Here is a 16,831-nt window from a genome sequence, read left to right as displayed (position 1 = left end):
GAACAACGATGTCAGCAATGTCATCATCATCATCATAATGCCTTTATTTGTGCCAATTAACAACCAACAAAGGTCTACAATGTGGCACAGTGAAAAAAAACAAATTGCACAACTCTAAAACATGCTCAACTGATAAAACTAGCATGCAACAAAACACGACAGTACATTTTTAGCGACGGAAAATAATCTCATCTAATTTTCTACTGAGATTTACGTAGCTATCAAAAATATCAAACTTTTCATGCCCAAGATTGTTTACACTTGTCTGCATTCTTGTTGTTGGTGATGTCATGTGTTGATCGTGGGGATAAAAAGTGAGAGCTGTCCTATTTGAGCGAGTCGGTACGTTAAAGTTCACTGTGAACAAAAGTGTTGAGTCAATGTCCCCGTGAACTATTTTATACAAGAAGGCAACATTGCGCGATAATCTTCTGAGGGATAGACACTGTAGGCCAAATTTGTCGAGCAGGAGTTCATAGTTGTAAAAATGCCTTCAGCCAAGGTATTTGTCATAGATTATGAGCACAAAACGTCTCTGAACTGACTCTATTTTAGCTGCATCACATAGTGTCAGTGAATTCCACACCACAGAGCCAAAGTCTAGTCTCGATTTGATAATAGAACAAAATAAACGAACGAAACAAGCATAGTTTGCAAACTTTCTAGTTAACCGAGTAATCATTCCAAGTAATCTAAATGCAGAACAGGCAATATGGGCGACATGGCAGCCAAAGGATAGAGTAGTGTCAAAGTACACTCCTAGATCACGAAGCGATGATACTCTTAAAATGCACTTATCAATTGAGTAGGAATAGTGTATAATTTCATGTTTTTTACTGAAAGGCATGACCTTAGTTTTTTCTGGATTGATGATTAAGCAATTTTCCCGACACCAGTCTAAAATATGCGATGCGTCACTCTGAAGAAGGTCACAGTTGTCGATCAAACTAATACTTAAAAAGAGCTTGATGTTGTCTGCGAATAACAGCACGTTTGAGTTTACTACGCAAGTAGATATCTCATTGATAAAGATCAAAAACAATAGTGGACCCAAATTGGAGCCCCGTGGTACTCCCGATGACGGATAAAAAGGATCAGAGAAGTTATTTAAAATGCGTACGACACAATGACGGTCAGTCAGGTAGCTTTCAAGCCATAATAAAAGCACAGGAGAAACGCCATTACGTGACAATTTGTGCAGCAGCAAAGCGTGGTTCACCTTGTCAAAGGCTTTCGAGAGGTCAAAATAAACGACGTCAACTTGACCGCGATTACAAACAAAAGGCACTGAATAATGAAGGAAGGTACAGAGGTTTGTCTCGACTGAGCGCCCCTTGATAAAACCGTGCTGAAAAGAACTGATACAGCGCTTGAAATAAAAGGACAGACGGGTGTGCATCACTATCTCAAATATTTTTGAAAAAGAACATAGCAATGATACAGGGCGATAGTTCCCAACTTGCGAAGTATCCCTTGTATTATGAATAGGAACAACAATAGACTCTTTCCACAGAGATGGAAATATACCCTTACTCAATGAAATATTAAATATATGCTCTAAGATAGGCGCAGAAAGATTCGAGCAACCAATGAAATCTAATCTGTACTCGCCTCAGGAGGAACAACGATGTCAGCGATGTCCCAGACCTTCTTGTAAACAGACTTGTCGGACAGGAACGGGTAGAAATCGTCGTCGGACAAATTCTGCGTGGACAGCACCCCTTTTACCTTGGTGGTGGTGGCAGTGTTGAAGGAACTGAATTGCTGGTAGCCCTTCTTGTAAACAATCACGTAACTGCGGGAGAAAAAAAAAAAAAAAAGAGCAGCCACGTTGACAATTTGGAAGTAGTAGGGGGTAGAGCACTGCACGGGCCCGGACCAGCCCAAAAACCTGAGCCTGGCCCAACCCGCGGGCCAGGCTCGGGCCAGGTAGTACGCATTTTCTCGGGCCCGAGCCGGGCTTGGCATGAACAAAATATTTTTCGGGCCGTGGGCCGTGGCTGGGCAGTCGTGTGCTGCAAATTCTGAATTGTTGATAACAAAAAGATTGCTCAATGAAATGAAAACAAACAAGTGAAATGCAAAATCACTACAACAATGCCCCCCCCCCCCCCCCTCCCCTTCCTCTCCCCCCCTTCAAAAAAAGACGTCTTGCATTTCGAAAGCATTCATGTGGATAAAAGGAAACATATGGATTCCTCAAGCATAGTGGGAAGTGCAGTAAAAAAAAAACGAGGGCACTCCAGTCGCAGCGTACAACATAACTGGCTTTTCCCTCTGCTTTCCAAAAAAAAAAAGAAGAAAAAACGCGAGCTTGACTTTGCACTTTGTGCAGGGGGCCTTACTATGTCACCAAAGATAAGCTGACTACCATAGACAGTTTTATGCTCATACAGCCTTTTGGAGAAGCACTAGCGTGATTCCGATTGCTTCTTCACAAAAACATGTAGAGAGGAAAGTTATCTGTGAAACGAATTGAACAACGAAAGAAATGCATAAATAAAATATTTCCCACTTTTTTTTTTTCTCAAGATCGCTTATGAAGCACACATTTCGCCCCTATTCTTAAAAATACATAGTGGTCTAAATCAAAATATTTATCCTGTCAAAAAAAGAAAAAAAAAGCTTGGTTTAAGTTTAGACGAAATTTATATCAAAGATGCTCGCTTTATTCTTAGAAAGTTTTTACGTTAAAGCCTACAAGCTTTTTTGGGCTCATGTATAGGGTGACCCAAGTCTAGGGTTGTAAAGTACCTAGGTACAAGTAACTGGAAATCGGTATTTAGGTACTTTCGTTGTACCTGAGGTACAAACCTGGGTACTTTAATTTCTCGGTATCTGTATTTGTATCTTAGGTACATTTTCCAGTAACTTGTAACAAAGTGAAGCTACTTTTTACAGGTACTTTTCTATTCACTTCGTAAAAATGGTAGAAACTATAAATCTTGAAGTATTAACACATTACCATGTGCCGTGATTAACGTTGAGTTGGGTACGACATCAGAGGCACTGACTTGACTCTTTAAGCAAGTACCTAGGTGCGTACCTAAGTACCTTTTTGTATGAGTAACTGTAACTGTATCTTAGGTACATTTTTAAGTAACTTTTACCAAATACGATATAGCTTCGCCAATACTGGAAACTCCTTCGAAAACCTATGGGAGCGGCGGCGAACGTGATAGTGGCGCCTCTAGCGGACCCTGAGTCTACGGAAGCGGACAACGCAATGAAAAAGTATAGGCTCCGTGACGTCTTCGAGCTTTGCGAGCCCCGTTTCTTCACCCCAACAGCTGAAACAATTCATTACGGTCAGTCCGCTTGCAAAGCGGAATCCACTGATCGCAACTGCAACGACAAACAAATAACAATGCGCGCATGAACGAAGATAGAGCAGTTTATTTAGAGGTCTCAAACGCCGCTCAGGGGGATCACACGCGTTTAAAACGCATCTGGGAAGCGGAAAAAAGGCGTTTAGCCACTCGTACTACGTCGTAAGAAGTTACTGTTTATCCGTTACAAACTGCATTGTCACAATTTCTTACCTGAATAGGTGATTATTAAATCGTGCGCAAACAATATGTTAAAATTACCAGAGCAAGCGCACCAGCCTCTGCAGCATTACAAAAACAAAAAGTAACGAGAAAAATGACCATGCAAACACTTTCCTAACTTTGCAGAAAAGATGGGGTCTCCATCCCAGACGAAAATGAAAAGAAATGGAGAACAGTTGCGAACAGCGGCCGGCAATTGCAACGAAGAAGTTAGGAGACGATACAAAAATACAAATCACCCAGCAAAAACCTCCTCCAACGACGACGATCGCACGGGGCGCCTGTTGAAAATTAGCAGGTGATGCTCGCCCTCGGTGTTGAGTCTACAACGAGCAAAGCGGAAAATACACGACAAAACTATAAAAAAAAAGAGCTTAACTTCTTTTTTTTTCAGCTGCACGTTACACGTTTGTTTATTTGCTTTCGCGGCGTTGGTAGGAACTAAAAACAAAAGAGCTGCAATCCGCTCCCTGCTAGCAGTGTGTGACCTTTTTTGCTTTCCCTTTTCTTTTCCCAGTGACTTTGGGAGGTTGTTTGTTTGCTCGCTTAGTGCAGCAGTTCAAAAGTACATTCCAGTATTCTTGTTGGCGTACATGTCCAGTCAATCTTTGCACACCGTGCCTTTGTTTTGAGTCTCAATCACCGGCCTCAAGTGTGTTTTCAGCTGAACTTTTGTTTGGTGAAATATTCGTCTGTTGAGGCGTCAGTGGCGATTTTGAAGCCAAACTTGGAAGGCTGTTCCAGTTTAATTTGAAGTAACTTAATTACTCACGTTTGTTCGGACTTCGGGAAGCGGAAGAAGAATTTTCCACCACACATGAAAAACTGGAGATGGCAGGCACGTGGCACGACTGCCATCTCCAAGTATGCGCTAATGTATGCCCGAAGGCGGCCGGTTGATCAACCAACGATGACTCATAGCAGACGTGACCGCATACTCAAATAAAATCCAAAAAGAAATGTATAACGAGCTTACACTCCTTAATATATTTATTAAGTATCAAAAAGTACATATAAAGATTTCGGATCAGAAACCCAATCGAAGGCGAACATAGGAGGTTATCATAGACGGCAGTGGAAAAACAACAACAACAACAACAACAACAACAACAACAACAACAACAACAACAACGTTGCAGACAGCCCTCCAAATGTCCAGGCATAGCGTAGCAGACGAACCGGTGGTAGTAAGCGACGAAGCAAAGGAAAGTAAAAACTAAGCCAAACAAGGCAAAGCAAAATATGCGATGGTTCGAACGTCAAGTAAGCGCAAGAAAGAAAAAAGCAAGCAAAAAACATAAACGCAGGAGGAAGAACGACCGCGGCGGCGTAGCGTCGCCTCAAACATAAAAAGAAAGTAGACTATGAAAAGGAGGTGCACGATCGTCCATCGGCTGTTCTTTTTTGTAACTAGGCTTTTATTAGTTTCCGTAATAGCGTCAGATTTGCATGTGCACAATCGTCTTTTTCCAGAGCATACTGACATCGCAGTAGGGTACGTCGTTCGAAATTGCCCTTTGCTTCTTTATCCGGAGACGATCGGGATATAGCCAGCTCGCTATTCGACGAAACGGTTTTAAGCAATGCAATCATGAGAAATTGAAATTGCAACAACAAAAAGAACTGATCGATATGCACAATAAAGTTGAAACGTAGCAATGTTCTAAAACATTTCTTACATTACCCTTTTCAAAGAAACAGGGCGAAGGTACATTCGTGTCTTGCCTGGCAGACATAAGTTCTTAGTCTTCTGGCGGAATGTTTCTTCGAGAGAGCCCCATAATTGCACCCTACAAGCTGTAACATCTTTCCCTCGCGAAGAAAATGCCCTTGACTCATGAGGTGGAACCTACTTTTTAACATTCAAAGCAGCGAATAACCATGACAATTGTTTTTCATTGCTCACCTCGCACAGAGATAGGCAAAACCAATGCATTGTGGAGAATTTGTCTGCTAGCGGAGACTCCGAGCTCGCCAGGGGCGCTGCGATCACTTTTCGTCCGTGATCCGCGGGAGTTGCCAGTATTGGCTTACATGGTATTTGCTTTTACAACCCTGCCCAAGTCATCAGGCTCGATCTAAAATGGACCGTAAAAATCGACGCCTGAAAGTAGCAATCTAAACTTTTCGTCAAAGGTGTATTTCACAGGTCGGTTTTTAAGTCTAAAATTACAAAGTGTAGCTCTCTTTCTGTAACAAATAGGGTCAAGAAACTTGCCAGGGTCTACGGCGGGCGGCAGCGCAGACGACCAAGTCCAGTAGCGGGGCGTGTTTGGCGTTCGTATTGATAGATGGCGCTATCTCCTTATCGCAACGGCTCGCGACCACCGTAATTTATTAAAATGAACATAATCTTTTCGAAATGTACCTTTAGTTAAAAAATAAATGCGGACAATAAAAGCAAAACTTAAAGGGGCCCTGCGATCATATTTAAGCGTCTACCTTTTTTGCGGTTTCCATGTCTCTTCGGGTTCGGGCAAGTTAGCAGGCACGGAGAGAGTAACTAAATATCAGTGCGTCAAATTTTAACCGGACGACGTGGAAACCTCCTCTACCTACGGGGGCGGCCTGCGGTGCCGAAAGCGCGCAATATGTGACGACATCGTGATGTTTTAGGTCCTGGCCTTACTACTGGTCAGAGCCGCTAAGAGCTTCTTTTTAGTCAAAATACAAAATATAAGTGGCATGAGTCGTTTCAATTATTTGTAGCTTTTATTCAGTATTTTAGATCACAAAAGAAACAAATGCAGTTTATAAAGTACGGAAACAAGAAATGATCCGTCGACATACCCGCCACCAGGCGGTGGTTGATTGATTGATTGATTATTAGGTGTTTAATGGCGCAAAAAGCAACATAGGCCATGCTGCGCCAAAGAGATAATTAAAAGACTCTATAGTAGAAGGAAGGAATTACTATGCAATGCACTATGCAGAGGATCTATAACTGGTGCAGGTAGCCAGTTTTTTTAAGAAAATCTAAAATGTGATCAAAAGGAACTAAAGGTTCATCTCCCAGTAAGAAGACTGGATGAAATGGAAGATATCCAGAAAGTAAAGGAAAACTCGTCCGGCGTTCCTGATAAAAAAATTTGCAGTGCCATAGAATATGCAGTATAGTTAGCGATTCACCGCAATGCTCACAGACTGGGGTGTCCTCACCACAAAGAAGATGTCGATGGGTGATACGTGAATGTCCAATTCTCAAGCGACACATTAAGACTTCATGGCGACGGTCTCTATGGTGCGAACTCTCCCATAACTCCAAACGTGGTTTGATAACATGTAGCTTATTATTTATTTCTTTGTCCCAGTCTTGCTGCCAGGCATAATAAACTGCTTTTTTGAGAACCGGTTTAAAATCTTCTTGAGGCAGCTGAACCGGTGTTTCCAGAGCATCCTTAACGGAGGCTGCTAGCCTATCCGCCTTTTCATTACCTGAAATTCCCACATGGCTTGGTACCCAGCATAGCTTGATATTGTATCCCATTTGGGAAGCCAGGTTTAACTCTACCTCTACTTGTTGCAACGAGCCGATTCTTAGCATCATTGAGGGAACAGAGAGAAAGGATAGCACTCTGGGAGTCCACAAACAAAATAGCTTTCCTGATGTTGTTGCCTATATATATATTCAATAACCATAAGCACACCATAAAGTTCTGCAGTAAAAATGCTGGCAACAGAGTGAAGCCGCCGAGCTTTTACAAAGTGTTCTGAATATACAGCTGAACCGACAAAGTGTGGAGTTTTTGCACCATCAGTGAAGAATTGTGCATAGTCCTTATACTTAGCTTGCAAGGCCATAAACTCTTGCTGAAGAACTAGTGGTGCAACAGATCGCTTATTGTAATTCGCTAGCGACCAGTCACAGGTATAGTGAACCGCCTTCCAAGGAGCAATGCTTCAAACTCTCGTCATCAAGCTACGCTCAGGGAGCGCAAGTTGCAGGGATGTAGACATGCATTGAATGCGGAGGCATAAAGGCCGTCCTATACTTGGCTTGTTCTCAAAAAGACGTGAAAAAGGAGATACCTGCAAGCAGCGATAGGATGGGTGTTCAGGATCAGATTTGACTTTATAACTATAGCATAGGCTGAGGAACTGTCTTCGCTTTTCTAGTGGCATTTGGTGCGTCTCTGCATACAAACTCGGAACAGGCGACGTTCGGAAGGCCCCCGTGGCAAGTCGAAGCCCAAGGTGATGCACAGGATCCAGCATTTTTAAAGATGACGGTCGTGCCGAGCCATATACAACTGCACCATAATCGAGACGGGAACGAACCAGCGAGTTGTAGAGTCGCAGGAGGCATCTCCTGTCAGAACCCCAGGAGACGTGTGCAAGTACCTTGAGAACATTGGCAGATTTAAGACACTTTCGCTTCAGTTCCTTTAGATGGGGCTGAAAAGTGAGCTTCTTATCAAAAATAACACCCAAAAACTTGTGTTCATGCCTAACGGTTATGTCAGTGCCATTCATCTGCAAGCTGGGATCTAGCGACAACCCCCGACGTAATGAAAAAGGCACGCACACTGTTTTTTCTGGTGCAAACCGAAAACCATTTTCATCAGCCCACTTACTCATCCTATTTATTGCTATCTGCAATTGGCGCTCACAAATTGACAAGTTGCATGAGGAGAAAGCAATCTGGACATCGTCTACGTACAATGAATAAAAAACTGATGATGGTATAACTGCAGCGAGGCTGTTGATCTTAATTGCGAACAAGGTAACACTCAAGACACCTCCCTATGGGACTCCGTTTTCCTGTGTAAAAACATTCGAGAGCGTGGATCCCAGGCGGACCTGAAAACAACGGTCTGTCAAGAAGTCCTTTATGCAACGCAGCATGCGACCTCGAACACCGCACCTATACAGGTCCTGAAGTATTCCATACCGCCATGCCGTATCATAAGCTTTCTGTAAATCAAAAAAGACAGAAAGGCAATGCTGCCGGTTCACAAAAGCCTCACGAACAAAAGTCTCTAACCGGACAAGGTGATCCAAGGTTGAGCGACCTCTTCTAAAACCACACTGGTTTTTATCGAAAATTTTCTTTTGTTCTAGAATGTATACTAGCCTTCTGTTTATAAGCCGTTCATAAGTTTTTCCTAGACAACTAGTCAAAGCGATAGGCCGATAACTTGCTGGTAGGGAAGGGTCTTTGCCAGGCTTCAAGATGGGAATGATGTGTGCTTGCTTCCAGCACTGTGGAAAACAAGAAGCTGCCCATAAATGATTAAAGAAAGACAACAAATTCATCAAGGATTCAGCCGACAAGTGCCTCAGCAGTTCATAATGAATCATATCTGGGCCAGGTGCTGACTGCTTCCTTACTGCAAGGGCTATTTCAAGTTCATACATTGTGAACGGCCGGTTGCAACCAGTATCACTTCCAGAAAAATCAATTGGCTGTTTTTCTGCCAAAGACCTGAACTTTTTAAATTTAGTACTGTAATTTGAAGAACTGGAGACCTCTCGAAAATGATCAGCAAGAATGTCAGCCTGATCTTTTAGTGATGGGGATGATGAAGGAAAAAGGGGAATACTGAAGGAGTGGTAAGTACCCCGAATTTTCCGAACACGATCCCATACCTCTTTTGCAGGAACAAAACTGTTCAGAGAGGATACATATTTTACCCATGAGGTCCTCTTGGCTTGTTTTCGTGTCCAACGAGCTTTTGCTTTGCACTGTTTGAATTTAATCTTGTTCTGAACAGTCGGGTACCGCCGAAACCTTCCCCAAGCCTTATTCTGAGCTTTTATGGTGGTCGTACAGTCCTTGTTCCACCAAGGCTTGCATTTCTTGGGAATATTTCCAGAGGTTCGGGGAACTGACAGAGAAGCAGCATTTATAATTTTTTCAGTAAGGTAAAGAGTCGCTTCCTCAGGAGACATAGCTAAAAAAAACAGCGGGATCGACGGCTGCCTCCAGAGAAAATAAAGACCAGTCGGCTTTATCTAATTTCCACTTGGGAGCACAAGCTCGAAGAGAAGGAAGGGATACTGAACTTTCTAAAATTACAGGAAAATGGTCACTACCAAAAGGATTTTCTAAAACCTTCCAAGAAAAACAAGGAAGTAAAGCAGGTGATGATATGGAAAGATCAATGGAAGTAAAAGTATTATGAGGTGCACTAAAAAAAGTCGGTTGTCTCTTGTTTAAAAGGTAAAGGCCAGATGACAGTAAAAAACGTTCTATGACACCACCACGGGAGTCTTGACGACCACTGCCCCACATGGGGTGGTGTGCATTAAAATCTCCTAAGATTAAAAAAGGTTGCGGGAGTTGGCCCACAAGTCCTTGCAGGTCATGTACATGCACTGGAAGGTTTGATGGAAGGTAAAGCGAGACAATTGTAATTAGGCGGTCAAGCAGAACACGAACAGCTACTGCCTCTAAGTGGGTCGCAAGAGGGACAGGAGCACAGGCAATACCACTCTGCACAACCACAGCTACTCCACCAGAAGAGCTGTTGCAAGAAACACGGTCCTTTCTAAAAACCTGATGTCGCCGTAGTACCTGTGTATGTGTTTCATTAAGATGAGTCTCCTGTAAACAGATGGCAACAGGCTGGAGCTCATCGAGAAAAAAGTTGACATCATCAATATTTCGTAAAAGACCGCGGCAGTTCCACTGCATTATACCTATATTTTTAACCATTTAAAACAAAATAAGTATAACATACAAATTCTACTAAAAAGCTATATTGCTTACGATTTAAAATCTATTTTTACACGCGGTGCACTTTGTTTTTTGGGGGGGTTATTCTGCCTCCGATTAGAGTCACCGGAGGCAGAGGGGGTGGACTCTGATCTTGAGAGGAGAGCCTCCTCATCAGATCTCGACCCACCCTCATCCATGGGCTCGTCTGCAGTTGCTGGCAGCTGGCCCTTGGAGGTCGACTGCTTTGGCACTTCCCCAGGCTTCCTCTGGGGAGCAGAGGTGTGGGGAGGTAGGCCCCGACCCCGAGAGGTCGAAGCAGCTGGTTGAGCAGGAGACGTCATCTCCTGTTCTGGGGTGGATGCTGGCAAGGCAGCATTCACCTTGCGGTTCGGAGGCGGTGCCACCGGCGCCGCTCCCGGGGGTTTCGAGGGGGACCGTGATGGGAGATGCAGGTCGTCCGGAGACGTCTGCGTTCCCATCGAAACCATTGGCCGAGCTGGTCCCCTCCGCACGGCCTCGGCATAAGTGCCTTTTGAAACAAAGGCAAAATGCTTCTTTGCCTCAGTATACGTGATGTTTTCAGTGACTTTTAATGTAACAACTTCTTTCTCGTCTTTCCACACAGGGCAAGAGCGGGAGTATGCCGGGTGGTTGCCACCACAGTTTGCGCAATGGGGCTCATTATTGCACGCATCTGTGACGTGCTCCTTGCTGGAGCACTTTGCACAGGTGTCCCTTCCCCGACAGTTCCGTGACCCATGGCCTAACCTCTGGCACTTAAAGCACCGTTGAGGGTTCGGCACATAAGGTCGGACACGGCACTGAAGGTAACCTGCTTTTACAGTCTGTGGCAGAGTGGTTGAATCGAAAGTCAAAATGATGTGTTTTGTCTTCCGTTCCACACCATCACGGCGGATAGTGATTCGTCGTGCATCTGTAACTCCTTGACTAGAGAGGCCCTCAATTATCTCTGGCTCAGGTGAGTCAAGCAAGTCATCCTCAGAAATGACTCCTTGAACACTGTTCAGTTTGCGGTGAGGACTGACGCTTACCTTGTAGTCCGAGACAAGGTTGAGTTTGAGAAGGGCATCACTCTGCTGCTTTGTGTTGACCTCGACAAGGAGATCATCAGAAGCCATCTTTTTTGCACTGTAATTGGAGCCAATAACACCTTCAAGAACTTTGGAGACCAGAAAGGGAGAAAGTTTGCCAAGTGGCTTGTCACCTTCCGAGTGCATTACAAGGAATTTCGGGAATTTCTGCAGTACGAAAGATTCTTTCATCATGTTCAGTGCTTCGGTGCGGCCCCTTTTGGGGGGCTGATCAAAAGGTTTAAGTTTGGAACCCATATGAAGGGGGAGGGTTTTCGGAAACTGTGGTGCACCGCCCACCACCGAGCCCAACAAGGGAATAGGTAACGCTCCATAACAAGAATGGCTTGGCTGAAGACGTTACTCTATTAGTGCTGCCCAGTTTCTATAACCAAGTGTGGTTCTAGACAAGGTGTCTGTCGCCACCCAGGGTTAGCCCTTGCCGCCAAAAGAGTTGAAAAAGGAAAGAAGAGAAATGAGAAGAGTGAAAAGAAGGAGAAGACAAGGGTGAAGGAAGGGAGGGGATAGTAGAAGTGGCGACTAGACTGAATCATCCTGGCCGGGCCTTACCAGGACTCCCGTCTATGAGAAGCGGGGGCCGAAGTGGTGTATTGCCTCGCCCGGGGGGCCCCGAAGGGTCCAAACCTACCCCGGGCTTGGCTCAACCACCAGGATGCCCTTTTCCCCAGACACGGGAAAGCCACGCACAGCCATACGTGGGCGGGCGAACCCGCATGGCTCGGGGTCCGTGGAGACGCCACTCTCCAAACACCTGCTTTCACAGGTGCCCCCTGCGGGGCCACCAGGCGGTGAAATAGGCGGCGCATACTAGAAAGGTGTAGTGGGGGATCAGGCACATACAAGCAGCTAGCATAGAAAAGTCCCGGATGTACACGGCGCCGCTGCAGTCGAGAATCCGACTGGTTCAGAGCATTCCGAAGGCCTTCGGCAAGCAGCTATGGCTTGCGGTTTGGCCCTTTATCGGCATGGCAGTGCAAAGTGGCTCCGGTTCTGAACTGATCTTTATCCTGTGTTTGCTGTCAATTGTGGCCAACGAAGTGTCATGCCGAATTAGTGTTTAATCGCACAGCAAATGCAATGCGAGTCGCCCTGGCTGACCGCTTCATACAGTCTATCCAGAACATGCTTTAGTGACGCCCTCTCAAGCCGTCAACAGGCAGTGCGGCAGCCGTGAACGCTCGCTGAGCTCACTGCCCCTCCTCTAGCTCACGGCCACTCAACCGACCAAGGACGTCATGAAGGAGCTTATCTTTTGCTTGCTTTTGTAATTTTAGTTCGCCTATAACTTTTAAAATAAAGCGAAATGCAAGAAAAGAAAAGTTTTATTAAGTTACTACGTACAGTGCACTCAGGTTCAGTGCAAATTAAAAACCAGTAAAAAAGTCCTTGCAGGGCCCCCTTCAAGTAAAAACAATGCGTCTGCATAATGACGGCGCTTTTGCTGCCAACGGATTTCATCTGTGTGTCGTCTGCTTGCTTTCTTTTGCTGATTGGCTGCACCTTCGGACGCTGTTTCCGACGCCATATATCACTCCGAATGCCAAACACACCCCACTACTGGACTTGGTCGTCTGTATCACCACCCGCCGTAGACCCTGGCAAGTTTCTTGGCCCTATTTTTTACAGAAAGAGAGCTACGCTTTGTAATTTTACAAGAAAACCCCGACCTGTGAAATACACCTTTGACGAAAAGTTTAGATTGCTAAGTGCAGGCATTGATTTTTATGGTTCATTTTAGATCGAGCCTGGTGACTTGGGTCACCCTGTATATAATCTGTCAGGCTAAGGCCAAACTCAAGCTAATATTAAAAAAAAAAAAAAAAAAAAAAAAAAAAAAAAAACATTTTTGTTAGGCTTGGGCCGGGCTCAAGCTTCGGTCTAAAAAATTCTGCCGGGCATGGGCAGAATCTCTTCCGGGCCGGGCCTAGAAATTAAATATTCTATCGGGGTCGGGCCGGGAATGGAAATTCCGGCCCGTGCAGTGCTCAAGTAGGGGGGCGTGCGACACTACTCGAATATCTCACCGGCCGGCCTCTGAAACTGGCGCCTTATCTTTTTTTCAACCATAAGCCATTGGCGTCAACTGGAAAACAGGGAGTGTGGCCCGGAATCTATTCGCAGATGCTGCTCAAGAACGATTTTCCTTTGGGAAGACGGGAGACATTGACGACAAATCTGCAACTATCCAGCTATCGCGCAAAGTTACATCGGCGGACGAGCTGCATTACTCACCCGACGATGTAGCCCAAAATGACCAGTTGGATGAGCCTGTTGAGGGCTCCAATCTTCTTGTTCGATATATGGACGACTTTGAGGGTGTCATATTCGAAGATGTAGCTGACCGTGTCTTTCATACAAGTACCGAGCCCCATCACGCACGTTTCACCCGAAAGCTGCCCGAAAGTGTGCGCCTTATTAGTCTTGTCTTGTCTTGTCTCTGAAAGTGCGGTCGGTGCGGTTCGGACGATTTCGGAACCCGAAAGAAATCATCCCTTCTACCACGTCGGGTGGTATCGGGCGGCAGCTTGCGCCATCTATACTGCACTAATTCCCATATTTTTTTTTTTTCAAATGACGGGAGGCGGACTGAAGTGAGTGAGGTAGGTAGTTAGCGTAGGTAAGTACCTTCCACCCCTCCTCCGCCGGAGTACAACTGGTACAACTGGTAAAACTTCTGGTTGCCTGACATGACACCAGCGAGCTATGCCAGCGAGCGACCTGAACCAGAAGAGTCTGACTACCGCTAACTACCGCTACTTGAGGCGGGTCCATATCACAGGAGCGAATGACATTTTAGCGAACGGCGACATTTGAGCGAATGGTCGTTTTAGCGAATAACGGGGCCGCGCGTTAACCCATCCGTCGCGCTGCGCTTTACGGCGCTTCGCCGCTTCGCGGCGACAGTCTGCGGCAACTCATTACACAAATATGAACTCATTTGGCCCACCCGAAAACGCCGCTTCGCGGCGTCCGACTATTCGCTAAAGTGTCGTTCGATCAAACGTGGGCGTTCGCTAAAACGTCATTCGATCAAGTGAGTGCCTCCCACTTGAGGCACCGCCAAAATCCCGACCGGCGACAACTTTTCTTGGCAATGCAGTGGAAGGTGCGTCCCGCGTCCCCTCTTCCATTTTGAGTGTACGCAGGCTCTCCTCCTCCCCCATTTCCGGGGAGAGGAGGAGGGCCTGCGGCCTGCTTACACTCAAAATGGGAGAGGGGACGCGGGACGTACCTTCCACTAGGGTGGCTACTTCCACTGCATTGCCAAGAAAAGTTGCGCTTTGAGCCAGCCGCAGGCCAGCGCATGAGCCAGCGTACAGTCCAGCGGCTCACACGGCTCACACTTGCACACACGCTGCACACGCACACAATCTCTGCCCTCTCTCAGAGCCCTCTCTCACTGCACCTCTGCCCTCTCTCAGAGGAGAGCCGTCTCTGCATCCATCCATCCATCCACTCTGCTTGATCCATTGCGATCCATTGTCACATTTTAAAGATGGCGCCGCCAAAACATGAACGGATAAACATTTGTTGCGCGTGGCGAAAAGACTTTTTCGGTCACAGTCCTGGTATTTTCGATGGAGATGAAACAGCATGCTGACAGATTTATGTGTGGTGTTTGAAAGGTTTAGAGTGAGCTCTTCCCGCGCACTGTCCTTGCCTCCTTGTCGTAAGAGACTCGCGACGTTCCCTTTCTACCACCGTTGACGACTGCGGCGGCCACTGCGACGGCGATGTCGACGACGACACCCTCTATGCCCTCATCAGTAAAGGTGTGTATCCAATTTCTATTCAAAAAGTTTTCCTCTGGCAATTCAGTTGCTGACCCATTTCGTGCACGCGAGAAGAATGCGGCCGGTAGCCCTCGGCGTTCGGGGGTGCTATGTTGCGCTTTTTGCACTCCCAGGAGACTTGGAAGAGGGAAGTGACGTCAACGACACAGCAAATGCAGATTGGATGTTGACAGAAGAAAACGAAATCAGCCCCCAATCTGCGTTTGCTGTGTCGTTGACGTCACTTCCCTCTCCCTAGTCTCCTGGGAGTGCAAAAAGCGCAACATAGGGTCTACATTTGTCCGTGTGGAGCACGCACTCGGAATTACGTATACTCCGTGTCACTAGTTGCGTGCAGTACAGCCGAAGGCAACACCAGGCGTGGGGAGAAAGGTCAAACACTAGGAAGGCTGTGGAGGAGGAGAGAAACCTCCTCGCCTCTCTAACGTTCCTAATGCTTTCCCTTTCTCCCCTCGCCCACCATTGCCCTCCTGTCCGTCCCGCCTTCCTCGTGCTCTCCCTTCCTCTTCGCCTGGCGTTGCCTTCGCCTGCACTGTACACAACTAGCGACACAGAGTATACATGCCTTGCACATACGTCACATGATGACGTCGAACACCGGTATCCACCATGCTGGTGGTTGACTTGACGGCCCTTCGCAGCGAGAGCAATGGTAAACTGCGCCGCGCTCTGCTGTAGCAATTACCTCATATCCCAATGATTGTCCGATAGTTTCGTCGGCATGCCCATGTGGCAGAGTAGCCGTCAAGTTAGAGAAAGTACGAGTGGCAGGAAAGGGATGCGTCCGCGGAAACAATACAGAAATACATTGGTATAACCACTGGTGAAATTGGATTCAGCCCCCGTTTCGCTGTAGGTTGGAAACGGAGCTCCAGAGCTTAACTGCACCCCAGTCGAGAGTATGTAATTTGGTGGTAGATGCAATACAGATCAAACAGAAGCTCAAGTACCACACACAAAGAGGTGCCTTTGTTGGTTAGGTGGATATGAGCCAGGACTTAGGTCACCTGATCTCAGCTGACAACCATAAATTAGCAAACTCATTGCTTTGTTTTCTGCTGTGTGGCCTGGCTGGCAGCTTCAAGATACCTGTTGGGTATTTTTTTTACCAAGGGCTGCACTGGAGCTGAACTTGCAGAAACCATCGTCCACGTCACAAAGAAGACAGAGGAACTTGGCTTCGAAATTGTGACTGGTCATGGATAAGCACTAGATAAATGTTGCCGCAATGGACATACTGTGCGAAGGGCCTGCCACGATGTCAACTCCACATCCAGCGGACCCAAAAAAAAACAACCTTTATCTGGTCTTTGACCAATGTCACATCATAAACAATGTCAAATCACAATTTCTTGATAAGGAAATTGGTGGTAAAAAAGAGATCTCATCGGCTCCTTTGAAGCAGCTCTACATGATGCAACAGGGATCCACGGTGAAACCAGTCAGGTTCCTAACACGAAAGCATCTGTACGCCTCGAACATAGAAAAGATGAGTGTGAGGCCAGGTGTACAAATCTTCTCCCCACTTGTGACAGCTGCACTGCAGCACATGAAAATAGAGTGTACCAGAGGGGTATGAGTGGGACGACCGTAGCGGTTTTTCTGAAGCGACTTGTGTGGATTAAATGGAGGGTGCTATGAACAAAGTGGCATGGCGCGGAGCCATGCGCAAGTACGCGGAAAGGCTCTGCAACTCACTACCGCATATTCCGC

The 16,831-nt window shown here is 46.2% G+C and overlaps 1 protein-coding gene and 1 pseudogene across 1 annotated transcript in view; one reads left to right on the top strand and one right to left on the bottom strand.

Annotated features, from left to right (window-relative positions):
* Positions 1-13,857, bottom strand: part of LOC120836335 (P2X purinoceptor 4) — a 62,261-nt gene extending 48,404 nt beyond the window's left edge. Inside the window, exons 1-2 of the mRNA XM_040220777.3 lie at positions 13,557-13,857; positions 1,612-1,795 (exon numbers count right to left, since the gene is read on the bottom strand). Of these exons, the coding sequence (XP_040076711.1) occupies positions 1,612-1,795; positions 13,557-13,696 (324 nt within the window). The 5' untranslated portion in view covers positions 13,697-13,857. The remainder of the gene's footprint in view (positions 1-1,611; positions 1,796-13,556) is intronic.
* A 1,201-nt stretch (positions 13,858-15,058) lies between these two features.
* Positions 15,059-16,759, top strand: LOC121048405 (annotated as a pseudogene).
* Positions 16,760-16,831: the final 72 nt, after the last annotated feature.

This window comes from Ixodes scapularis, unplaced genomic scaffold, assembly GCF_016920785.2.
Source record: "Ixodes scapularis isolate PalLabHiFi unplaced genomic scaffold, ASM1692078v2 PGA_scaffold1__304_contigs__length_218370807, whole genome shotgun sequence".
NCBI lineage: Eukaryota > Metazoa > Arthropoda > Arachnida > Ixodida > Ixodidae > Ixodes > Ixodes scapularis.
This window is presented reverse-complemented; position numbering and strand designations above follow the sequence as displayed.